Below are 27,048 nucleotides of genomic sequence, written 5' to 3'. Positions count from 1 at the left end.
TACAGTGTATTTTGATTTGTTTAACACTTTTTTGGTTACTACATGATTCCATATGGGTTATTTCATAGTTTTGAGGTCTTCACTATTATTCTAAAATGTAGAAAATAGTAAAAATAAAGAAAAACCCTTGAATGAGTAGGTGTGTCCAAACTTTTGACTGGTACTGTATATACACTACCATTCAAAAGGTTGGGGTCACTTAGAAATGTCCTTGTTTTTGAAAGAAAATCTATTTTTTTGTCCATTAAAATGACATCAAATTGATCAGAAATAGTGTAGACATTGTTAATGATGCATTACATTTGCCACACAGCTCAGTTTCTCAGACCCTATCGTTATCCCTCTAGAGACTACATCCTCTAGTAGATGTGTGGTTCTCAGCACCTGCTACCACAGTCTTGTGTTAAACAGCTACGCCGGCCGGCACCAGAGCTGTTAATTGAATGTAATGACTCACGTCCCTGCAGAGCAAACAACAATGGAAACACCCCCCTCCCTCCTCAACCACTTGGTTTAGTCCCAGCCGCTCTCTCTCGGCTAACCAATTCCAATTAACTTAATACTTCAAATAAATTCCTCTGTAAACCAAGCATGACCCTGTCTGTCCCCGCTCCCCCCTCTCACCTACTGGAATACCATGCTAGAGGGATTGGTGGGATGATGTGGGAGAATGACCACAGCATGTGTGTCAGGTTTTGCGGTTACAGAAAAAAACAGGGGGACATTCCAAAATGGCAGTCTTTCAAATTGGGAGCGAATTGTCTCCAAGTGATTGAATGAGAGTGTGATTTTATGATATGGCTTACATATGAAAAAAATACAGATATGGAGATTTGGGGGGGAAATGGCTTCCTGTGTCTTTTTTATTTTGGGATTCATACTAAGTATCCTCTGTCTCCTTGGTGTTTCCAGTGCAAGTTCCTGGCCCCGCCCCCAACCTGCAGGCTGTGTCGACCACACCCACCTCCGTCACCCTCAGCTGGGACACGCCCCTCACTGGCAACGGAGACGTCCTCACGTACAAGGTCTACTATATGGAGAAGGGTCTGGACCTGGAACAGGTAAGACCCAGTGTGATGGGTGGGGGAGTTAGAATGCCCTATATGTTGAGATAGTGATCCATCATATTCTATGAGAGAGATTAGTCTTGTGATGGTGTAACAACAAGACTGCAAACAGAACAGCGAAATTAACCGTTGCTTTGCCCGGCTTAGCATCAGCGATATATCAGCACCATATAGCCCATTGAAGTGTCCCAGCTCGGTCACAGCCCAGTAGACTGCCTTGAAACTCCTATTCCCCGAAGCTCCAAAGCCTCTGCTCTATTCCTACTCTATCAGAAAGCTGGCAGCACCACCCTCTATATTCCCCAGTCTCCCAGCAGGCCACAGTGCAGCGCACCGCAGCACAGCCTCCTGAGTCATCCAGCCCTGCCAGCCCAACCAGCCAGGCGTTAAAGAGCCTTTAATATGATAATGGATGAAATGTCAGCCAGCACAACGAGTAATGATGCTGTTGCTGCTGCCATCCCTCGCTCCCTAGAGGAGAGAGAGAGAGGCTGACAGGAAGAGAAGAGGCTGATCTGACTATCTCTTTATCTGAAAAGAGAGGAACAAAGGTTGAATCCAGAGAACAGGGTAGCTAACAGGGTGTTAGAGTGGATGAATTATTGAGGCGGGGACGGGGAAGCCTTCAGGAAGTGGCATGTCTACAAGGAGGAAGCTGTCACAATGGCGCGCCTGACTTCAGTTGAACAGTTACACTGTGGTTTTACTACCCAGGGATGAAGATTAGGGTGTCCCCAAATAGAAGGGGCTTTTTTAAAATAAGTAGCTAGGTTTCCATCCAATTGGCAACAGATTTTTATGCAAATATGCAAAAATCTGCATCAAAACAATATGCACGTTTTCCCACCAGATAACCGTTTCCATCAGATTGACTTGTTGCAGATAAAAGGCTGTGCGTGATGACGTAGTGCCAATAAATTAACTTTTGCGGTTAAACTCCCATGTACTGAAGGGGAAAGAAAGTTAAATGTGTTTCCATCGCATTTCCAACAACTGATGGTTTTGTCACAAAAAACTTTGCGTTTATATAGTGAACGTGCCAACTCTGGTCTTGGCATGTGCGCTATAGACAACAGCTCACAGATACAATGTGTGTATAAGCCTACATGATGAGATTATTATGGACAAAAAGAGCAAGATCATTTTTTTAGCATCATCATGTCATCAGAATAAGACCCTTGATATTTATTGGGAAGGAGCATCAAGCTCATCACCGTGGACTTTCACCACCCTGGGAAGTTCATCATAAACTAAAAGATTAAGAACAGACACTGGCCTTCAAGGCAGAGTTCCTCTGTCCAGTGTCTGTGTTCTTTTGCCCATCTTAATCTTTTCTTTTTATTGGCCAGTCTGAGATGGCTTTTTCTTGGGGAGATGGGCAAAAGAACACAGACACTGGACAGAGGAACTCTGCCTAGAAGGCCAGCATCCCGGAGTCGCCTATTCACTGTTGACATTGAGACTGGTGTTTTGCGGGTACTATTTAATAAAGCTGCTAGTTGAGGACTTGTGAGGCATCTGTTTCTCAAACTAGACACACTAATGTACTTGTCCTCTTGCTCAGTTGTGCACCGGTGCCTCCCACTCTTTCTATTCTGGTTAGAGCCAGTTTGCGCTGTTCTGTGACGGGAGTAGTACACAGCGTTATGAGATCTTCAGTTTCTTGCCAATTTCTCAGAACAAGAATAGACTGACGAGTTTCAGAAGCAAGTCCTTTGTTTCTGGACATTTTGAGCCTGTACTCGAACCCACAAATGCTGATTCTCCAGATTCTCAACTAGCCTAAAGAAGGCCAGGTTTATTTCTGCTTTAATCAGCACAAGTTTTCAGCTGTGCTAACATAATTTCAAAAGCTTTTCAAATGATCAATTAGCCTTTTAAAATGATAAACTTGGATTAGCTAACACAACCTGCCATTGGAACACAGGGCTGAATGAAAATGGGCTTATTTTTAGATATGGTGGGTGCAGGGGGTTAAATGTGGGTATATGTGCGTGTGTGTGTGGCAGTAGTGGTGGTGGTAGTGGCAGCAGTAGCGGCGATGATTAGTAGTGGTGGTAATGGTAGCAGTAGTAGCAGCAGTAGAAGTGGTGGGGGTAGTGGTGGTGATAGTAGTAGTAATGGTGGTAGTAGTAGTAGTAGTAGTGATACTGGTAATAATGATAGTAGTAGTAATAATGATAGTGGTGGTGACAGTAATAATGGTGGTGGTGGTGGTAGTAGTAGCGATGGTGGTGATGATAGTGGTAGTGGTGATAATAGTAGTAGTGGTGATGGCGGTGATGATAGTGGTGGTAGTGGTGATGGTAGTGGTAGTGGTGATGATGGTGGTGGTAGTGGTGATGGTAGTGGTGATGATAGTGGTGGTAGTGGCGGTGATGATAGTGGTGGTAGTAGTAGTGGTGATGATAGTGGTGGTAGTAGTAGTGGTGATGATAGTAGTAGGGGTGGTAGTAGTAGTGGTGATGATAGTAGTAGGGGTGGTAGTAGTAGTGGTGATGATAGTAGTAGGGGTGGTAGTAGTAGTGGTGATGATAGTAGTAGGGGTGGTAGTAGTAGTGGTGATGATAGTAGTAGGGGTGATGATAGTAGTAGTAGTGGTGATGATAGTAGTAGTAGGGGTGATGATAGTAGTAGTAGTGGTGATGATAGTAGTAGTAGTGGTGATGATAGTAGTAGGGGTGGTAGTAGTAGGGGTGATGATAGTAGTAGTAGGGGTGATGATAGTAGTAGTAGGGGTGATGATAGTAGTAGTAGTGGTGATGATAGTAGTAGTAGTAGTAGTGGTGATGATAGTAGTAGTAGTAGTGGTGATGATAGTAGTAGTAGTGGTGATGATAGTAGTAGTAGTGGTGATGATAGTAGTAGTAGTAGTGGTGAGGATAGTAGTAGGGGTGGTAGTAGTAGGGGTGGTAGTAGTAGTGGTGATGATAGTAGTAGTAGTAGTGGTGAGGATAGTAGTAGGGGTGGTAGTAGTAGGGGTGGTAGTAGTAGTGGTGATGATAGTAGTAGGGGTGGTAGTAGTAGGGGTGGTAGTAGTAGGGGTGGTAGTAGTAGGGGTGATGATAGTAGTAGGGGTGATGATAGTAGTAGGGGTGGTAGTAGTAGTGGTGATGATAGTAGTAGGGGTGGTAGTAGTAGTGGTGATGATAGTAGTAGGGGTGGTAGTAGTAGTGGTGATGATAGTAGTAGGGGTGGTAGTAGTAGTGGTGATGATAGTAGTAGTAGTAGTGGTGATGATAGTAGTAGTAGTAGTGGTGATGATAGTAGTAGTAGTGGTGATGATAGTAGTAGTAGTAGTAGTGGTGATGATAGTAGTAGTAGTAGTGGTGATGATAGTAGTAGTGGTGATGATAGTAGTAGTAGTAGTGGTGATGATAGTAGTAGTAGTAGTAATGGTGATAGTAGTGGTGGTAGTAGTAGTGGTGGTAGTAGTCGTAGCGGTGGTAGTGGTGGAAGTAGTAGTGGTGGTAGTAGGTGGTGGTGGTGGTGGTGGTGGTGGTAGTAGTAGTGGCGGTGGTGATGGTAGTCGTGGTGATGGTAGTCGTAGCGGTGGTGGTGATGGTAGTGGTGATGGTAGTCTTGGCGGTAGTAGTAGTGGTGGCGTGGTAATGGTGGTGGTGATGGTAGTGGTGATGGTAGTCATGGCGGTAGTCGTGGTAGTGGTGATGGTAGTCGTTGCGGTAGTTGTGGCGGTAGTCATAGCGGTGGTAGTGGTGGCGGTGGTAATGGTGATGGTAGTAGTAGTAGCGGTGGTAGTGGTGGTGGTGGTGATAGTAGTAGTGGTGATGGTAGTAGTGGTAGTGGTGATGGTGGTAGTAGTAGTAGCGGTAGTAGCGGTGGTAGTAGTGGTGATGGTGGTAGTAGTGGTGGTGGTGGTAGTAGCGGTGGTGATAGTAGTAGTAGTAGTAGTAGTGGTGATGGTAGTGGTAGTGGTGGTGGTGGTAGTAGTAGTATAAAACAAGGAGAAGTACAAAATACATCTACAGAAGCACTACTTAACTTTGTGTACCACCTCTCTTCTCAACCTCTCAGGACATAGACGCTGGAGCTCTGTCCTACACCTTGATGGGTCTGAAGAAGTTCACAGAGTACAGCATTAGAGTGGTGGCCTTCAACAAGCACGGTCCGGGAGTGTCCACAGGAGACATCACCGTCACCACCCTGTCTGATGGTAAGCAGGGGACAGATGAAGGAGCGGAACTCTTCCTCTCTCATAGGAGAAATGGGTAGATCACAACGGACAGTCTCCTTTGGAAGAGGAAGATGTTAAAGACCTGGTGTGTTGAGGTGATATCTCTTGACTTCTAAAGAGTAAAACACCTTGTTTTTACCCCTACAGTTCCCAGTGCCCCTCCTCAAAACCTCACTGTGGAAGTTCACAACTCAAAGGTAAGCACAAGTCAGCCACTTCTCTTTAGCACGCAGACACTCTCCCTACCTCTCAGGTGATGTGATAGCTGTGGGTCTAACCCTGTTTTCAATGCTATTAGCTCTTGTCAGTGGGCTCAGCTCATACACAGACTGCCAGCGTTGTGCTTGAACCCTGTATCGATCCACCAGGCAAGCGGCTGGAGACTGGGCCTGTCTGAAGGCTTTCGTCTCTCTCTCTCTCTACCACGACTCCTACAGCCTCACACATCTAGAGGCTCATCTCCCACAGGAAGGCTTTCTATTGAGCTCACCTGTGTCCGTTTGTGAATGAGTCAGGAGCTCTTGCTGCTGCAGCACATGGAGATGTGTTAAACTGAGTCAGGAGCTCTTGGTGTATTTAGTACCACTATAGAGATGGGCGGGGTGTGTATTTAGTACCACTATAGAGATGGGGGGGTGTATTTAGTACCACTATAGAGATGGGGGGTGTATTTAGTACCACTATAGAGATGGGCGGGGTGTATTTAGTACCACTATAGAGATGGGGGGTGTATTTAGTACCACTATAGAGATGGGGGGTGTATTTAGTACCACTATAGAGATGGGGGGTGTATTTAGTACCACTATAGTGATGGGCGGGGTGTATTTAGTACCACTATAGAGATGGGCGGGGTGTATTTAGTACCACTATAGAGATGGGCGGGGTGTATTTAGTACCACTATAGAGATGGGCGGGGTGTATTTAGTACCACTATAGAGATGGGCGGGGTGTATTTAGTACCACTATAGAGATGGGCGGGGTGTATTTAGTACCACTATAGAGATGGGCGGGGTGTATTTAGTACCACTATAGAGATGGGCGGGGTGTATTTAGTACCACTATAGAGATGGGCGGGGTGTATTTAGTACCACTATAGAGATGGGCGGGGTGTATTTAGTACCACTATAGAGATGGGCGGGGTGTATTTGGTACCATTATAGAGATGGCGGGGGTGTATTTAGTACCACTATAGAGATGGGGGGTGTATTTAGTACCACTATAGAGATGGGGGGTGTATTTAGTACCACTATAGAGATGGGGGGTGTATTTAGTACCACTATAGAGATGGGGGGTGTATTTAGTACCACTATAGAGATGGGGGGTGTATTTAGTACCACTATAGAGATGGGGGGTGTATTTAGTACCACTATAGAGATGGGCGGGGTGTATTTAGTACCACTATAGTTGCACGTGTTTAGAAATGGATTCAGTCTGACTTGCATCTAGAACTGGTTTGTGACCTTATTTGTTCTATTTACTGGTCAATCAGATCAGGTTTTGCTTTATTCTTCCTTTGTCAGACTTGTACTGTATGTTACTGTTTGATACCCAGTAATGAATGGCCTTATATGGATGAATACATTATGAATATCATTATAAAATACATTTCTAATTAGATTAAAACACAAAATGCAATTTCTTATTTTAATTGTTTCATTTGCTCTGTCCTGTGGGCCGTGTCAGCCAGCCAGGCCTGAGGGGTGAAAACTAACATACAAGGGGAAGTGTGGTCTCAACATGTGAACCACAAACCCCCCCTCAATTTACCTTGTATTTTAGAGAATGGGGGGAAGGGGTGAGGGGAAAGAATGTAGCTGGAATCAGAACGCACTATAAGAAAATGGAAATAAACTAATTGAACACACTTAGCACAGATTTAATTAGTGCTGTTCCCCCAACTCACAGATGTGTGTTAATGTTGGCGCGCCTGTGTGTGTTTTTGTGTGTGTGTGTGTGTGTGTGTGTGTGTGTGTGTGAGCGACAGTGGGGTAGTGTTAATTAACTCCTCTCTCACGCTGAGTTCCCCCCACCCGTCCCTTCACACACACACTCTACAGTATCTCTCCTCCCTCCTTCCACACCATCCCACAGTGCACTGCAGGGCCTGCAGCTAAGGACCTGAATCCATCGCTCTCTCTCTCGCTGGGAGCCACTCCTCTCACCAGGACTCCTCTCACCAGTAGTCCTCTCCTCCTCTCTTTATTTATTAATGTCTTTATTTCCTCCTTTCTCCAACAGCCTGTACTCTTCTCCGTCACCCCTACATTACCCTCTAACATCAATCTGCTTTAAGGCTGGTGTGAGGCTGGTATAAGACGGGTGCAAGGCTTTGTGAGGCTGGTATAAGACGGGTGCAAGGCTTTGTGAGGCTGGTATAAGACGGGTGCAAGGCTTTGTGAGGCTGGTATAAGACGGGTGCAAGGCTTTGTGAGGCTGGTATAAGACTGGTGCAAGGCTTTGTGAGACTGGTATAAGACGGGTGCAAGGCTTTGTGAGGCTGGTATAAGACTGGTGCAAGGCTTTGTGAGGCCGGTGTAATGTCGATTTTTGACCTTACACCAGCCTTGGTCAGGTTAGCCCTGTGACGTTAATGTCACAGCGAGTGGTGTTACTGGACACCAATTGTGTGTATTGCCATAAACACCCACTCATTGCCCTGGTGTGATTTTATCTGCAAAGTCCTGGGGTTGTCATTCCACCTCTAAAGTCAATGGTAGTAGCTAGAGATGATTCAGTATTGTCCTTGGGTTGGGCTCGATTCCATTGCAATTCAGGAAGTGAAATGAAATTTGTGAATGGAAAAAGTTGACATTGAAAACAAAGGGTCAGTGTTCTGTGAATATGACCATTTCCCTGTGGTTCAGCAGTAGAAACTGCAACCCCCCCGTGTCTTAGTCTATGTACTCACTGTGTGTCGTTCCACCCCCCTACCCAGAGCATTATGGTCCGGTGGCAGCCCCCACCACCAGGCGCCCAGAACGGCGAGATTACTGGGTATAAGATCCGTTACCGGAAAGGAACGCGGAAGAGCGAGGCGGCAGAAACAACGGGAGGCACCCAGCTCTTCCAACTCATCGACGGTAAGCTCTCCTATAATACCAAGTCACGTACTCATCAGGTACTCATCAGGTACTCATCAGGTACTCATCAGGTACTCATCAGGTACTCATCAGGTACTCATCAGGTACTCATCACGTACTCATCACGTACTCATCCGGAACTCATCACGTACTCATCCGGAACTCATCACGTACTCATCACGAACTCATCACGTACTCATCACGTACTCATCACGAACTCATCACGAACTCATCACGTACTCATCACGTACTCATCACGTACTCATCCGGAACTCATCACGTACTCATCACGAACTCATCACGTACTCATCACGAACTCATCACGTACTCATCACATGACTCATTGTGGAGTTGAATTAGTCATGCACATGCAATATCTTACATGAGAAATCATGTGATTAGGGATTAGCATGTACTAAAACAAGTCTAGTTTTCAGATAGGCCGAAGGCTCTGTGGCTACTGCTGGTAGTTTAACTTTTGGAGCCAATTGGAAGTTTCTAAGTTGAATACTGTGGTCCCATAGGACCAGATGTTGTATAACTGGAGCGGTTTTCATTTGAGCCTTTTGTCTGGCGTGTTGTTTGGAATCATCATTTTCCTTCATCGTCTGTGTTACTTCAGACAGTCACCTGTTCTCAACATCTCATCTCACATCCAAACTGATATTATACTGTTACTGTAGTACAATAGATATCACCAGAGACTGTAGCGATGGCAATGAATATTACATGTCATCTCAGCAACTTTTCTGGCCCGTCTCACGCTGTGTGGTGCAGCATCAAAGAGAATACACACTTGAAAGTCAAACCCGATTATATTTGGGGTGCAACGGGGGTGTTTGTTGGTTCAAAGGCATTTAAGCTAGAGATTTTCTTTCTAGAGCCTTGGAGGCCTGTAGTGTCTGGGTGGTTTTTAGCAGTCTGCCTCAGGGAAAGCCCGTAGTAGTGAAGGGAGAGACGACACGATTAGCATTAACGTCCAAACAGATAAGTCCAATCCGACTCTTAAGAAAATGTTTGCACCAGTTAGCGCGGCTACATGTTCTTTAAAGACAGCGGGAGGTTCCCACGACTTTGAATTTCCAAAACACGCCCGTGGCGGTGATATAGCCTGCCCAGCAATGTGGCTAGGATGGTGGGCCAAGCAGTAATCCAGCTCCACACACACCTCCAGGAGTGAAGAGTACGTGGTCTTTCTTCTCAGCTTTGAGTTTTCTATCGGGAACGGCTTGCTTGGGCTACGTTCAAACTGCTCATGTGTAAATTCCCCCACAGACGCGTCGTGATCAATGGCAGAACGTTCATCTCTATCAAGCCCATTGGATTGGAAAGAGGAAAATGTTAATTGCGCCACGACGACGAGCTCTCTCTTGATCCCACCCCTGACAGAGTTATAGATTTTCCCTTCACTCAAGCAGAGAAATATTGGACTTCCTCTTGAAATATTATGGCTTCAAATATTTAGTGTGTCTGCATGCCCAGCTCGATTGGGTGGTGGTGAGGGATGCACTGCCAGAACATCCTTTAAGAAGCCCACTGAAAGGAACGTTTGGGGACAGTTTTCTAACTGCAGAAACTGATGGACCGAGCCTATGGCTGATTCTGCACACAAACCCAATTACATTTCTTGGTCTGCCTGTCAAAAGAGCGCACTACTTGTTCACTTCGCCTCAAACATGTCAAAGCACTTGATTGAAGGAGGAGTGAACAAGATGAGGGCGCACTTTGAGTAGAAGAGGGAGGAATGGAACTGGGCTTCCTGTCTGACTCTGACTGATTTTCTATCTGTGTGTTGTTGTGGTCAGGTCTGGAGCGGGGGACAGAGTACACGTTCAGAGTGTCAGCCATCACGGTGAACGGCTCAGGGCCCGCCACAGAGTGGAGCACCGCAGAGACCTTCGAGAGCGACCTGGACGGTAAAACTTTTACCTTACCTCTCTTCCCTTAATACACTGACCAGTCAAATCCCTCTACCTCAGCCCTGATCCTTACCTCTTCCCTTAATACACTGACTAGTCAAATCCCTCTACCTCAGCCCTGATCCTTACCTCTTCCCTTAATACACTGACCAGTCAAATCCCTCTACCTCAGCCCTGATCCTTACCTCTTCCCTTAATACACTGACCAGTCAAATCCCTCTACCTCAGCCCTGATCCTTACCTCTCTTCCCTTAATACACTGACCAGTCAAATCCCTCTACCTCAGCCCTGATCCTTACCTCTTCCCTTAATACACTGACCAGTCAAATCCCTCTACCTCAGCCCTGATCCTTACCTCTCTTCCCTTAATACACTGACCAGTCAAATCCCTCTACCTCAGCCCTGATCCTTACCTCTTCCCTTAATACACTGACCAGTCAAATCCCTCTACCTCAGCCCTGATCTTTACCTCTTCCCTTAATACACTGACCAGTCAAATCCCTCTACCTCAGCCCTGATCCTTACCTCTCTTCCCTTAATACACTGACCAGTCAAATCCCTCTACCTCAGCCCTGATCCTTACCTCTTCCCTTAATACACTGACCAGTCAAATCCCTCTACCTCAGCCCTGATCCTTACCTCTCTTCCCTTAATACACTGACCAGTCAAATGCCTCTACCTCAGCCCTGATCCTTACCTCTTTTCCCTTAATACACTGACCAGTCAAATCCCTCTACCTCAGCCCTGATCCTTACCTCTTCCCTTAATACACTGACCAGTCAAATCCCTCTACCTCAGCCCTGATCCTTACCTCTTCCCTTAATACACTGACCAGTCAAATGCCTCTACCTCAGCCCTGATCCTTACCTCTTTTCCCTTAATACACTGACCAGTCAAATCCCTCTACCTCAGCCCTGATCCTTACCTCTTCCCTTAATACACTGACCAGTCAAATCCCTCTACCTCAGCCCTGATCCTTACCTCTTCCCTTAATACACTGACCAGTCAAATCCCTCTACCTCAGCCCTGATCCTTACCTCTTCCCTTAATACACTGACCAGTCAAATCCCTCTACCTCAGCCCTGATCCTTACCTCTTCCCTTAATACACTGACCAGTCAAATCCCTCTACCTCAGCCCTGATCCTTACCTCTTCCCTTAATACACTGACCAGTCAAATCCCTCTACCTCAGCCCTGATCCTTACCTCTTTTCCCTTAATACACTGACCAGTCAAATCCCTCTACCTCAGCCCTGATCCTTACCTCTTCCCTTAATACACTGACCAGTCAAATCCCTCTACCTCAGCCCTGATCCTTACCTCTCTTCCCTTAATACACTGACCAGTCAAATCCCTCTACCTCAGCCCTGATCCTTACCTCTTCCCTTAATACACTGACCAGTCAAATCCCTCTACCTCAGCCCTGATCCTTACCTCTCTTCCCTTAATACACTGACCAGTCAAATCCCTCTACCTCAGCCCTGATCCTTACCTCTTCCCTTAATACACTGACCAGTCAAATCCCTCTACCTCAGCCCTGATCCTTACCTCTTCCCTTAATACACTGACCAGTCAAATCTCTCTACCTCAGCCCTGATCTTGACTACTTTCACCTAGTCTGAATTGTTCAGGTCAAACATGTTTTGTTTGACTTGTTGGTTTAGCAGCATCATAAATACCTTCAAACCGTCTTAAGACTTCTATTAATGTGGTCTCACTGCTGCCTTATATTTATGGTTTAGTTTTCATGTATTTTATTGTCTTGATTCTAGTTTAAAGTATATGGAGAGGCTTTAAACACAAGTTGTATTTGTGTTTATTGTGTTTAATTTCTTTATTGTGTTATAATTTGATAGAAGTTTGATCTCCTGAGTTTTCCTACCTCCAGAGTCCAGGGTGCCGGACATCCCCAGCTCGCTACATGTGCGCCCGCTGGTCAACAGCATCGTGGTAAGCTGGACGCCGCCGGAGAACCAGGACATGGTGGTACGAGGCTACACCATCGGCTACGGCATCGGCAGCCCCCACGCCCAGACCATCAAGGTGGACTACAAGCAGCGCTACTACAGCATCGAGAACCTAGGTGAGTACACCCTGTTGTTGCCCTCTGGGTTGTTGCCCTCTGGGTTGTTGCCCTCTGCGTTGTTGCCCTCTGCGTTGTTGCCCTCTGCGTTGTTGCCCTCTGCGTTGTTGCCCTCTGCGTTGTTGCCCTCTGGGTTGTTGCCCTCTGGGTTGTTGCCCTCTGCGTTGTTGCCCTCTGCGTTGTTGCCCTCTGGGTTGTTGCCCTCTGGGTTGTTGCCCTCTGGGTTGTTGCCCTCTGGGTTGTTGCCCTCTGGGTTGTTGCCCTCTGGGTTGTTGCCCTCTGGGTGGTTGCCCTCTGGGTGGTTGCCCTCTGGGTGGTTGCCCTCTGGGTGGTTGCCCTCTGGGTTGTTGCCCTCTGGGTTGTTGCCCTCTGGGTGGTTGCCCTCTGGGTGGTTGCCCTCTGGGTGGTTGCCCTCTGGGTGGTTGCCCTCTGGGTGGTTGCCCTCTGGGTTGTTATCGTCATAGTTGATCGTTTTTGACTCTTTTCATATTTGTTGTGTTTTTGTCATCTGTGTGTTGTTGTGGAACCATGTTCTTGATGCATGACTGTGAACAGTCTTTGACTGCATGTCTGGCTGTGCTTCATAGTGTCCTGTAGCCTACTGTAATTACAACATGGTTAGGGGGGACCACTATGATAATGTTGCATAATTTAGCTTTTCATTAAAATCCCAACGAGAGACTGGGTTTCAATATTCACCTTTTGTCAAGATGATGAATATCCTGATCCTATGAGGAGAGGGTCTCAGGAGTCTGGACTTGATTAGCTACATTATTTCATAATGCTCTCTCTCCCCCTCCGTCTCGCTCCCTGCCCCTCTCGCTCCCTGCCCCCCTGCCTCTCGCTCCCTGCCCCCCTGCCTCTCGCTCCCTGCTCCTCTCTCTCCCTCTCGCTTCCTGCTCCTCTCGCTCCCTGCCCCTCTCTCCCTCTGCCCCTCTCTCCCTCTGCCCCTCTCTCCCTCTGCCCCTCTCTCCCTCTGCCCCTCTCTCCCTCTGCCCCTCTCTCCCTCTGCCCCTCTCTCCCTCTGCCCCTCTCTCCCCCTGCCCCTCTCTCCCTCTGCCCCTCTCTCCCTCTGCCCCTCTCTCCCTCTGCCCCTCTCTCCCTCTGCCCCTCTCTCCCTCTGCCCCTCTCTCTCTCCCTGCCCCTCTCTCTCTCCCTGCCCCTCTCTCTCTCTCCCTGCCCCTCTCTCTCTCTCTCTGCCCCTCACTCCCTCTCTCTGCCCCTCTCTCTCCCTGCCCCTCTCTCTCCCTGCCCCTCTCTCTCTCTCCCTGCCCCTCTCTCTCTCTCCCTGCCCCTCTCCTTCCCTCAGATCCCAGCTCCCACTATGTGATAACCCTGAAGGCCTTCAACAACGTGGGGGAGGGGATCCCTGTATACGAGAGCGCCATCACCAGGCCACAGTCAGGTAGGACACCTACACCTACACATACCCCTACACCCTGAATACTGGAGCAATGGAATGGTCTCATGGACACACCCTAAATCATTACCAATGAGATGGTCACTAATACCCTCCATACTGGACCGGTGAAATGGTATTTTAATGGAGTAATTGTTTCATCCAATAAAACGTATGCTGGTATCGTTTTTGGCTGTTTGATGCCATATTTCAGTGGGGAGTGAGAATAGTCATTTAACTCCCTTAAAAAAGGAATCTGACACTAGTCTTTGACCAATGTTACCTCACCAGCACCACCATCATCATCAATAAATATACCCTGACGGGGCTTGACTCAAAATAAGCTTACTAAAACCTAATGTGTATTTTATTTGACCAACTAGAGCCTTGACGTTACATTAGACATTATTCCTCCTGCATTCAGTTTACCTTCCATCAGACCTGATCGTTAGGATCAACTTGTCAGAGAGCATCTCTTACCTGCTGTTCTCTCTGTGGTAATTGACTTTCCCTTTGTCACAAATATCACTGCACAAAACAAGTGGTCCCTGCTCATCTCAGCCCTGTCTGCCAGAGAATATTAAGACAATATCCTCCAATCCAGATTGCTCTAATCCGAGGACAGCTACTCAGACAATTAGCTGATATTTAGGTCACAATACCAAATGCCAACAATTGAACACACAGTATGAATTGCTAGCAGGAAGTCGCTGCTCAACATAGCTCTGTAGAGTATGCCACATTTTTTGACACCCGTAAGATGAGGGAACTAGGAGTGTAGGCTGTACCCTGTGTCGAGGCACCCCCAGGGAACTAGGAGTGTAGGCTGTACCCTGTGTCGAGGCACCCCCAGGGAACTAGGAGTGTAGGCTGTACCCTGTGTCGAGGCACCCCCAGGGAACTAGGAGTGTAGGCTGTACCCTGTGTCGAGGCACCCCCAGGGAACTAGGAGTGTAGGCTGTACCCTGTGTCGAGGCACCCCCAGGGAACTAGGAGTGTAGGCTGTACCCTGTGTCGAGGCACCCCCAGGGAACTAGGAGTGTAGGCTGTACCCTGTGTCGAGGCACCCCCAGGGAACTAGGAGTGTAGGCTGTACCCTGTGTCGAGGCACCCCCAGGGAACTAGGAGTGTAGGCTGTACCCTGTGTCGAGGCACCCCCAGGGAACTAGGAGTGTAGGCTGTACCCTGTGTCGAGGCACCCCCAGGGAACTAGGAGTGTAGGCTGTACCCTGTGTCGAGGCACCCCCAGGGAACTAGGAGTGTAGGCTGTACCCTGTGTCGAGGCACCCCCAGGGAACTAGGAGTGTAGGCTGTACCCTGTGTCGAGGCACCCCCAGGGAACTAGGAGTGTAGGCTGTACCCTGTGTCGACTTTAAGCCAACCCCTCGTCACCCCCTCTCCGTTTTGATCATCCAGTTTGTCTGTACTTGCACTCCACTATCCCAGCATGCACTGCTGTGCAGGGACAGGATACCGGATGACTGAAATGGCATCAATATGCTGCAGGGGGGCAATTCACACACACACACACACACACACACACACACACACACACACACACACACACACACAGGCATACGCGTGCACACAGAACACACACACACACACACACACATACATGCATAGCACTGTGCAGAAGCGCGCACGTACACACACACACACACACCCCTGCTGTGGCTTTGGCAACCCTCTGTCAGATCCAGCTCTCCTCTGAACACAGAACCAAAGCCCTCCAATACAGTCTGCAGTTTGAATACACCAGTGAGTTGCTCCACAAGCATGTTCATTGGATGAAAAAGTTGTTAATAAAAAAGACTGGTTGACCTAGATAATGTTTTGACTTAAAAGAAGTTGGGAGAAGTTGGAAGAAATCTAGGAGTCTTGTTTAGGGACTGATGTATTACAGTAAATATCCAGTGGGAAGATAACCTTGGTGCAAAACATATGCAGGACTCACTTGAAAAGGAGATTTTCAATCTCAATGTGACTTTCCTTTTTAAAGCATAAATCAAACCAAAGCAGAATAAAAAACCTTCTCCTATATGTGGCATCTGATAACTGACTGAAATGTGTGGAGGGAGGTATTCTTTTTGACAAGTATGAACATTTAATTCAGAGCACTGTAGGCTACTAAGCCCAGGCTGGTACTGTCTACTGCTGCAGACACAGAGTTCTCAGAGTGTAAAACAGATGCCGTTTGCATGCAACCTAAAACCACACCGTGTTTCCTGGACCGCCTCCACACACAGTAAAATGGAGCGGGGAGGAGAGAGAGAGCTGCATAGAGGGGTCAGTTTGTGGGAGGTAGGCTACACCAAATGACCAGAGCTTTTTCTAATTACCGCTGGACCATGGTCAGAATCTGGAGTCCAGGGCTGGCACAGAGCATGGCGTAACTCAGCTAGCAGCGAAGCCTGGCCAGTCCGCTCATTGCTGCCATCTTGAAGCGTTTAGTTGGCATTGTGGCGACTTGAGCCAGGGAACCACTTGTTTCTGCCTCTCTCACAACACCAGTGTTTACCATGCGTCCATAATGAGTACACACACACCTCAGCAACCCCCTGGAGGACATTGTAGTGAGGGAAGCAGGTGGTTGGACATGTGCTCACAGTGGCTAACTGTGTTTAGTTACATAACAGAGGTATCCTCCATCTGTAAAGAGACGTGACCAGGGTAACATTCAGTAGAGGTATCCTCCATCTGTAAAGAGACGTGACCAGGGTAACATTCAGTAGGGAGGTATCCTCCATCTGTAAAGAGACATGACCAGGGTAACATTCAGTAGAGAGGTATCCTCCATCTGTAAAGAGACGTGACCAGGGTAACATTCAGTAGAGAGGTATCCTCCATCTGTAAAGAGATGTGACCAGGGTAACATTCAGTAGAGGTATCCTCCATCTGTAAAGAGACGTGACCAGGGTAACATTCAGTAGAGGTATCCTCCATCTGTAAAGAGACGTGACCAGGGTAACATTCAGTAGAGAGGTATCCTCCATCTGTAAAGAGACGTGACCAGGGTAACATTCAGTAGAGAGGTATCCTCCATCTGTAAAGAGACGTGACCAGGGTAACATTCAGTAGAGAGGTATCCTCCATCTGTAAAGAGATGTGACCAGGGTAACATTCAGTAGAGAGGTATCCTCCATCTGTAAAGAGATGTGACCAGGGTAACATTCAGTAGAGAGGTATCCTCCATCTGTAAAGAGACGTGACCAGGGTAACATTCAGTAGAGAGGTATCCTCCATCTGTAAAGATACGTGACCAGGGTAACATTCAGTAGAGAGGTATCCTCCATCTGTAAAGAGACGTGACCAGGGTAACATTCAGTAGAGAGGTATCCTCCATCTGTAAAGAGATGTGACCAGGGTAACATTCAGTAGAGAGGTATCCTCCATCTGTAAAGTGATGTGACCAGGGTAACATTCAGTAGAGAGGTATCCTCCATCTGTAAAGAGACGTGACCAGGGTAACATTCAGTAGAGAGGTATCCTCCATCTGTAAAGAGATGTGACCAGGGTAACATTCAGTAGAGAGGTATCCTCCATCTGTAAAGAGACGTGACCAGGGTAGCATTCAGTAGAGAGGTATCCTCCATCTGTAAAGAGATGTGACCAGGGTAACATTCAGCAGAGAGGTATCCTCCATCTGTAAAGAGACGTGACCAGGGTAACATTCAGTAGAGAGGTATCCTCCATCTGTAAAGATACGTGACCAGGGTAACATTCAGTAGAGAGGTATCCTCCATCTGTAAAGAGACGTGACCAGGGTAACATTCAGTAGAGAGGTATCCTCCATCTGTAAAGAGATGTGACCAGGGTAACATTCAGTAGAGAGGTATCCTCCATCTGTAAAGAGATGTGACCAGGGTAACATTCAGTAGAGAGGTATCCTCCATCTGTAAAGAGACGTGACCAGGGTAGAATTCAGTAGAGAGGTATCCTCCATCTGTAAAGAGATGTGACCAGGGTAACATTCAGCAGAGAGGTATCCTCCATCTGTAAAGAGACGTGACCAGGGTAACATTCAGTAGAGAGGTATCCTCCATCTGTAAAGAGACGTGACCAGGGTAACATTCAGTAGAGAGGTATCCTCCATCTGTAAAGAGATGTGACCAGGGTAACATTCAGCAGAGAGGTATCCTCCATCTGTAAAGAGACGTGACCAGGGTAACATTCAGTAGGGAGCAGCTATATCATTAAGTAACACAGACATAGATGATGCTAATCAATCCCAGATAGATCAGACATCTCTAATCTAATCAATCCCAGATAGATCAGACATCACTAATCAATCCCAGATAGATCAAACATCACTACATTATTCATAGGTAAAGACCAAGTCAAATCCATTTGTGAAGTTGCCAATGAAAGGGAGTTTTGACGTTTAATATCCCTCGCCCTTGACACACGAGATCCGCTGATAGGCTACATGAGCAACAATGAACAGATGGATAATTCCCACATTTCACGTCTTACATACAGAGTTTGAACACAGCGTCAGCGTAGGGCTTGTCCTTGTGAGTGACATGGCTCTATATACAGTCCTATTGTGATTCAGCTATAGTAAATGTTCTGTTGCAATGCTGCATACAGTAGTACTTCTATTCAAAGAGACACTGTAAAGTAGTGCCTGTATTCACAGAGACACTGTAAAGTAGTGCCTGTATTCACAGAGACACTGTAAAGTAGTGCCTGTATTCACAGTCACTGTTTAGCCTTGCAGTCCGATACCTTCTTATCAATAATGAAAGAAAGCATTCTTCTTTAAAGGTGTGGTAAATCGGTATGGTATTTGTATTTTTGATCTTGTTGCACTGTTGTCTTTCCAGTTTTTTTTCTGAATCCAGGTGGCTAAATGTTACTCTGTTGACCTTTACTAGAGATTACTCTGTTGACCTTTACTAGAGATTACTCTGTTGACCTTTACTAGAGATTACTCTGTTGACCTTTACTAGAGATTACTCTGTTGCACGTTCCTTCTAGTTGTAGCTTTCCTTTGAGTGATTATCCATCTTTACTTAGTGTTGATAATGTGAGTTGATTATGTTGAACACAACAGCCCTGGATCAAATACATGACAACAAATCGGTATTTGATCCAAGTCTGATCGACAACAGCCCTTGTATAGACAGTAGAAAACCTTGATGTAGCCAATAGCCATGTCTGTTGATCTAATAGAATTTTCTCTCTTTCTCTTCACCCTTCCCAATCCCCTCCTCCCTCATTTTAATAACTCATTAACATATTTTCTACCCTTATTCGTAACCCCCTCCCTCTCTCTCTACACCCCACCACCCCGTTTCGTTTTGACTGGTCTTGCTTTTTTTTTTTACCTCGCAATAAAACACACTTTTTTGGTTTGTAATTTCTTCCCTCTTTTCCACCATGTTCTGTTTGCCATCTGTTGTGAACCTGGTGTGTTGGTAACTGCTGGCAGACCCCATAGACCCTGATGTTGATTTGTATGAACTCTTCCATGCTCCATACACGCCAGTACCAGACCCCACCCCCATGCTACCTCCCGTGGGCGTACAGGCCTCGGTGCTCAGCCACGACACCATCAAGGTGACCTGGGCCGACAACTCCCTGCCCAAGAACCAGAAGATCACGGACGCACGCTACTACACGGTGCGCTGGAAGACCAACATCCCCGCCAACACCAAGCTCAAGGTACGGTCACGGTGACGCAGCAGCAAGGCCCCGCAGGGCCCCGTTCAAAACAGCACAGCTTTATTATTCCCTCACGGTTCATTTTAAAGTAGAAGGTGTCATCAGAGCACAGCATAGTATATGTATTCTACCACTATGCCATTCTAATCATCAGTGTGTAGAGCTATCCCACTATCAGGGTAATGAATCAATGTAAAGTAATCCCACCCACTAATTACATGAGGTTCAAACGTCTCACAGTCCTTCCCACAGTCCTTCCCATCTACATTCCACAGTCCTTCCCCATCTACATTCCACAGTCCTTCCCCATCTACATTCCACAGGCCTTCCCCATCTACATGCCACAGGCCTTCCCCATCTACATGCCACAGGCCTTCCCCATCTACATGCCACAGGCCTTCCCCATCTACATGCCACAGGCCTTCCCCATCTACATGCCACAGGCCTTCCCCATCTACATGCCACAGGCCTTCCCCATCTACATGCCACAGGCCTTCCCCATCTACATGCCACAGGCCTTCCCCATCTACATGCCACAGGCCTTCCCCACCTACATGCCACAGGCCTTCCCCACCTACATGCCACAGTCCTTCCCCACCTACATGCCACAGGCCTTCCCCACCTACATGCCACAGGCCTTCCCCACCTACATGCCACAGGCCTTCCCCATCTACATGCTACACAACAGAGATGTTCAGCACTGACGTTTATAGTCTCTGAAAAAGGGAATATCTTTAACAAATAAATTGCAGTGCATTGATTGCACTGTCATTAGTCAGGGCACTGTATTCACTCAGGTTGTGAATGTGGTATACAACACAGAAAGACAAACCCGTCAACTAGGTGTAAGAGATGCTCATCCAGGCTATAGCATCCTGCTCTAGCTCAATTAAGATCATTACTTATCTCCCTCAACAAGATTAGGTGTGTGGTGGGGGGTCAGAATAGGAATAAAGGCTGTTGTTTCATAACAAGGCCTGTGGCATGTAGATGGGGAAGGCCTGTGGCATGTAGATGGGGAAGGCCTGTGGCATGTAGGTGGGGAAGGACTGTGGCATGTAGGTGGGGAAGGACTGTGGCATGTAGGTGGGGAAGGACTGTGGCATGTAGGTGGGGAAGGCCTGTGGCATGTAGGTGGGGAAGGACTGTGGCATGTAGGTGGGGAAGGACTGTGGCATGTAGGTGGGGAAGGACTGTGGCATGTAGGTGGGGAAGGACTGTGGCATGTAGGTGGGGAAGGCCTGTGGCATGTAGATGGGGAAGGCCTGTGGAACAAGGACAAGACAGAGGTCTGACTGCATTTTGAGTACAGACTGTTCATACAATATACATTCTGATTCAGCAGTTAGTCAATCCCTATAATGAACATAGACACTGCTGTATCCATCACCTAACATGGGACTTTTTTTTTTTATACATTAAATTGTACCTTTATTTTACTAGGCAGGTCAGTTAAGAACAAATTCTTATTTTCAATGACGGCCTAGGAACAGTGGGTTAACTGCCTTGTTCAGGGGCAGAACGACAGATTTGTACCTTGTCAGCTCTGGGATTTGAACTTGCAACCTTTCTGTTACTAGTCCAACGCTCTAACCACTAGGCTACCCTGCCGCCACCCAACATAGAGGTGCTAAAAGGCTAGTCTGGTTATTGAAAGCGGATGTAGATGCTAAAAGGGTAGTCTGGTTATTGTAAGCTCATGTAGATGCTAAAAGGCTAGTCTGGTTATTGAAAGCGGATGTAGATGCTAAAAGGCTAGTCTGGTTATTGTAAGCTCATGTAGATGCTAAAAGGCTAGTCTGGTTATTGAAAGCGGATGTAGATGCTAAAAGGCTAGTCTGGTTATTGTAAGCTCATATAGATGCTGAAAGGCTAGGCTGGAGCAACTGCAGTCACTGTTAGCGCAATGCAACACATTTAGGACAACCAGGTGATGTTGATGCTAATTAGGGGTTGGGGTGAATTGCATTTCAATTCGGTCTATCCAGGAAGTGAATTGAATTTGAGAATTGCTAAAAATCCAGTGAAAATAAATTGAGATTTTCAAGTCTGAAATTAGAATTTTGACTCATCTCCTGAATTGGCTGGACTGAAATGGAATTGACCCCAATCCTGTTATTCACCCTGTGTTGTTTTGTCGGATGGCATTGTTCACACTGGACAATTATTCTCACCTTGATGTGCTCGTCCCAGCTGTCAGAAATGCCTTCCTGTTTCTCTCACACACACACACAGCGTGTACCTACATTATTAAACAGATGGCTCCTCTCCACTCAACTAAAAGGATAGGATGTTTTTCTCTCTGTGACATCCTGGATGACATATTTGTCTTGTTTAGTACACTACAGGACGTGGCTAGTATCACTGGGACAGGCTATTTAGAAAGCTAGGACCTGGACTAGCCTTCACCAGGAGACTCAGACTACCCAGGTACTAGATTAGACAGTCTGTCAGGCGTAGTGAGGAAATGGGCTTAATAAAGTGATCAGAAGTATTTTCATCGCTGCATGTCATCTTGTCTTTATTCAAATGTTGTCCACTGTTCTCATGTTATACCTACTACGTTTCAAGTATTATTTTGGGATAAATAGCCTTCATTTAGTTTATCTGGCATTTTTTATGTACTGAAAGTATTCACACCCCTTGACTTACTCCACATTTTGTTGTTACAGCCTGAATTCCATTTTTTTTATACACACTACCCCATAATGACAAAGTGAAAACAGGTTTTTAGAAATGTTGCTTACATTTACATAAGTATTCACACCCCTGAGTCAGTACTTTTGTAGTATCACCTTTGCCAGTGATTACAGCTGTGAGTGTTTCTAGGTAAGCCTCGAAGAGCTTTCCACACCTGGATTGTATAACATTTACCCATGTATTATTTTCTAAATTCTTCAAGCTCTGTCAAATTGGTTGTTGATCATTGCTAGACAACCATTTTCAGGTCTTGCCATTAGATTTTTAAGTACTTTAGATTTAAGTCAAAGCTGCAACTCGGCCACTCGGGAACATTAACAGTCTTCTTGGTAAGCAACTCCAGTGTATATTTGGCCTTGTGTTTTAAGTTATTGTCCTGCTGAAAGGTGAATTCATCTCCCAGTGTCTGTTGGAAAGCAGGCTGAACCAGGTTTTCCTCTAGGATTTTGCTTGTGCTTAGCTTCATCTTTTTTTATCCTGAAAAACTCCCCAGTCCTTAACAATTACTAGCATACCCATAACATGATGCAGCCACCACTATGCTTGAAAATATGTAGAGTGGTACTCATATGTTTGGGACAAATCCAATACTACTAACACTTTATATTCAGGACAAAAATGTAATTACTTTGCTACATTTCTTGCAGCATTACTTTAGTGCATTGTTGCAAACAGGATACATGTTTTGGAATATTTGTATTTTGTGAAGGCTTCCTTCTTTTCACTCTGTTATTTAGGTTAGTAGTGTAGAGTACCTACAACGTTGTTGATCCATCTTCAGTTTTCTCCTATCACAGCCATTAAAACTCTGTTACTGTTTTAAAGTCACCATAGTCATGGTGAAATCCCTAAGCTGTTTCCTTCCTCTCCGGCAACTGAGTTAGGAAGGACGCCTGTATCTTTGTAGTGACTGTGTGTGTTGATACACGATCCAAAGTGTAATTAATAACTTCACCATGCTCGAAGGTATATTCAATATTTTTCCCCCATTTTTTTTATTTCCCCATCTACCAATAGGTGCCCTTCTTTGCGAGGCATTGGAAAACCTCCCTGGTCTTTGTGGTTGAATCTGTGTTTGAAATTCACTGCCGACCTGAGGGACCTTACAGATAATTGTATGTGTGAGGTACAGAGATGAGGTAGTCATTAAAAAATCATGTTAGACACTATTACTGCACACAGTGAGTCCTTTCAACTTATGTGACTTATTAAGCACATTTGACTCCTAAACTTATTTAGGCTTTACATAACAAAGAAATTGAATACTTAGACTTTCAAGCTTCCAGCTTTTCATTTAATGAATTTGTACTTTGACATTATGGGGTGGAAACACTCTGGTGTGTTAGGCCAGTGACAAAACATCTCAATGTAATCCATTGTAAATTCAGGCTGTAACAACAAAATGTGTAGCAGGTCCAGGGGTGTGAATACTTTGAAGGCCCTGTATTATTCATGGCTGTTTATGTTAAAGATGCATGGAGCACTCTGATTCTGTTGGTCTTGAGGTCTGTACCTTCCTTTATGAACAGTTTTTCTGTGTGTACCGTGTGTGCGCCTGCGTACGCCTTCGTGTGTGTGTGTGCGCGCCTGCGTGTGTGTGTGTTTTCAGACGGCCAACACCACCAACCTGAGCCACATGGTGACGGGCCTGAAGCCCAACACGCTCTATGAGTTCTCTGTCATGGTGACCAAGGGCCGGAGGACCAGCACCTGGAGCATGACGGCCCAGGGAACCACCTTTGAGACCAGTAAGAGCACACATACACAGTATACCGAGTACACACACACACACACATATATGAAAGCATCTTCAGTAAAGTTTTATTTTTTTAACATGACTATACAGAATATCCTGGTTCTGTCAAAGCTGATTGTAGTGGGCGTTTGTCATTGACTGCTTTTCTCTGATATGCGGCAGGTCTCCTAGTGATTAGAGCATTGGGCCAGTAACCTATAGGTTGCTAGTTCGTGTCCCCCCCAAAAAAGAAAAAACAAATCTGCCCTTGAGCAAGGCACTTACCCCTAATTGCTCCCGGGTCGCCGTCAGTAATGTCTGATCCCATGCCGTGACCCCACTCTCTGAGGGTGTGTCAGGGGAAGTGGGATATGCAAAAACACTTTTCCATTTCACCATACACTGGTACGGGTTACACACACTGGTACGGGTTACACACACTGGTACAGGTTACACACACTGGTACGGGTTACACACACTGGTACGGGTTACACACACTGGTACGGGTTACACACACTGGTATGGGTTACACACACTGGTATAGGTTACACACACTGGTACGGGTTACACACACTGGTACAGGTGTCAAACAGGACTAATATAAGCAGCCCCTATTTGATGTCAAAGCCAAGCGTTCCCTCATTAATGGCCTTGTTCCCATACTGACTTTCTGTTTGATTTTCACAGTTCCCAGCTCGTCCCCCAAAGATGTGACTGTGGTGAGCAAGGAGCTGAAACCACGTACCATCATAGTCAACTGGCAGCCCCCCTCAGAGGCCAATGGAAAAATCACAGGTGAGACCACACACACACTCTGTTATCAGGTTTATTCAGAGTCAGAGAAACAAGTGGTCTGAAACAGTTCTCTAACCTTCTCCTCTCCCCCATCTACCTCTTTCTCTATCTCCTCTCCTCCGATCTCTCTCGCTCCTTTCCACCCATCTCTCTCTCGCTCCTTTCCACCCATCTCTCTCTCGCTCCTTTCCACCCATCTCTCTCTCGCTCCTTTTCACCCATCTCTCTCTCGCTCCTTTTCACCCATCTCTCTCTCTCGCTCCTTTTCACCCATCTCTCTCTCTCGCTCCTTTCCACCCATCTCTCTCTCTCGCTCCTTTCCACCCATCTCTCTCTCGCTCCTTTCCACCCATCTCTCTCTCCCCCTATCGCTCCACTAGGCTACATAATCTACTACAGTACTGATGTGAATGCGGAGGTGCATGACTGGGTGATAGAGCCGGTGGTGGGCAACAGGTTGACCCACCAGATCCAGGAGCTGACTCTGGACACCACCTACTACTTCAAGATCCAGGCCCGTAACTCCAAGGGCATGGGCCCAATGTCAGAGGCCGTACACTTCCGCACCCCCAAGAGTAAGTGAGGGGGAAATCCCTGGAGGTTGATAGGCTCTGAAAGGTTGAACATTGGGATGATTGTATTAAATGTTCTTATTGGTTGAGTTATTTATATGCGTTATGATGCGCTGAATGGTCAAGATTCAAATAATTATCTTAGTTTCTCTTCACTGTAGCTGGCTGCATTCTCAATCCCTTTTCTATAGACGCTGGTAAAGAACATACCATTCTGTTGGGCCGAGCCTGCCCTCTCTCTCTCGCGATCTCTCTTTCTTTCGCTCTGTCTCTCTTTCTCTCTCAATCTCTCCTAATCTCTCCCTCTCCCTTTCTCTCTCCTTTATTGGTGCTCACACCTGCTTGCCTACCCCTCCAATGCTGCACCATTTACCCCTCTCTCTCTCTCTACCCCTCTCTCTCTCTCTCTCTCTACCCCTCTCTCTCTCTCTCTCTCTACACCTCTCTCTCTCTCTCTCTACACCTCTCTCTCTCTCTCTCTCTCTCTCTCTCTCTCTCTCTCTCTACCCCTCTCTCTACCTCTACCTCTCTCTCTCTCTCTACCCCTCTCTCTACCTCTACCCCTCTCTCTCTCCCCTTCTCCCACTGCTCTCCTTAACTCCTCTAACCAGTGTTTGCTTTGTATTTTCTCTCCCTGGCTACTGTCTCCTTTGGCCTGTTTAGCTGAATCCTCTGACAAAATGGCTAATGACCAAGGTAATTCCCTCTTCCCTTCCATTCACTTCTTCTCAATGATGACTGATTGACTGTGCAGATTGTGTTCTTTTTCCTCACTCACGTGCCTAAAGCCCTTCATCTGCGTTCTGGTCAGGTGAAATAAGTCAGGTAGTATTTAATTAACTGGGTGTAATAACTGGTGGTTTTGTCTCCTCTCTCAGCCTCCAATTTGCCAGTTAAACCAGGAAGTAACCAACCACCTCTTGACCATGGCTTTGGGTCTCCACACGGTAATGGCCTTTTCAGGTCACCATTGTTCATTCTGATTTGATCAACTCAATTGGCTGCAGTGTGGGTCCATTTCATTCCACCTCCATAAATGGATGTTAGTGTGAATAGGGCTTTGTTCAGTTCCTGTTCCATGGTACATTGGATTCATTTCTGGACCGAAGCTGAAATGGAATTGAAACCAATTCTGCATTGAGCACTAATGTCTTTCTCAGCTAAGATAGTGTGCAGGAACTGAACAAACCCCTATTAACATAAGTAACACTTTATTTGGATAGTTCTAAGTAGATGGTTTATAGATGTTAAATAACTGTCAACATCTGATCTAACCCTTATCCTAACCCTAAACTTAACCTTTACCTTAACCCTTACCCTAACCCTAAACTTAACCCTTACCCTAAACTTAACCTTAACCCTTACCCTAGCCCTAAACTTAACCCTTACCCTTACCCTAAACTTAACCTTAACCCTTACCCTAGCCCTAAACTTAACCCTTACCCTAAACTTAACCTTAACCCTTACCCTAGCCCTAAACTTAACCCTTACCCTAAACTTAACCTTAACCCTTACCCTAGCCCTAAACTTAACCTTTACCTTAACCCTTACCCTAAACTTAACCTTTACCTTAACCCTTACCTTAACCTTTACCTTAACCCTAACCCTAAACTTAACCTTTACCTTAACCCTTACCCTAAACTTTACCTTTACCTTAACCCTAAACTTAACTCTTACTTTAACCCTTACCCTAACATTTACATAACCCTCACTCTAACCTTAGCAAGCAGTTGCTTATCAACAGATAGTTTGTTGATAGTGTGACCAGCTGTGGAGCATCTATATGGGAATATCCAAATAAAGTGGGACGGAAGTCATTCATGAGATTTAATCT

General features: G+C 46.2%; 1 protein-coding gene across 1 annotated transcript in view; it reads left to right on the top strand.

The window, feature by feature from the left end:
- Positions 1-27,048, top strand: part of LOC129834863 (neogenin-like) — a 211,934-nt gene that overhangs the window by 174,714 nt on the left and 10,172 nt on the right. The window contains exons 10-22 of the mRNA XM_055900197.1: positions 913-1,061; positions 5,103-5,241; positions 5,410-5,459; positions 8,198-8,342; positions 10,148-10,258; positions 12,149-12,343; positions 13,653-13,748; positions 19,180-19,412; positions 23,722-23,860; positions 24,535-24,642; positions 25,023-25,217; positions 25,878-25,910; positions 26,093-26,161. Of these exons, the coding sequence (XP_055756172.1) occupies positions 913-1,061; positions 5,103-5,241; positions 5,410-5,459; positions 8,198-8,342; positions 10,148-10,258; positions 12,149-12,343; positions 13,653-13,748; positions 19,180-19,412; positions 23,722-23,860; positions 24,535-24,642; positions 25,023-25,217; positions 25,878-25,910; positions 26,093-26,161 (1,662 nt within the window). The remainder of the gene's footprint in view (positions 1-912; positions 1,062-5,102; positions 5,242-5,409; positions 5,460-8,197; positions 8,343-10,147; positions 10,259-12,148; positions 12,344-13,652; positions 13,749-19,179; positions 19,413-23,721; positions 23,861-24,534; positions 24,643-25,022; positions 25,218-25,877; positions 25,911-26,092; positions 26,162-27,048) is intronic.

Source organism: Salvelinus fontinalis, chromosome 35, assembly GCF_029448725.1.
Source record: "Salvelinus fontinalis isolate EN_2023a chromosome 35, ASM2944872v1, whole genome shotgun sequence".
NCBI classification, from domain to species: domain Eukaryota; kingdom Metazoa; phylum Chordata; class Actinopteri; order Salmoniformes; family Salmonidae; genus Salvelinus; species Salvelinus fontinalis.
The sequence above is the reverse complement of the archived record's forward strand: the minus strand, read 5'-3'. Positions and strand labels throughout refer to the sequence as shown.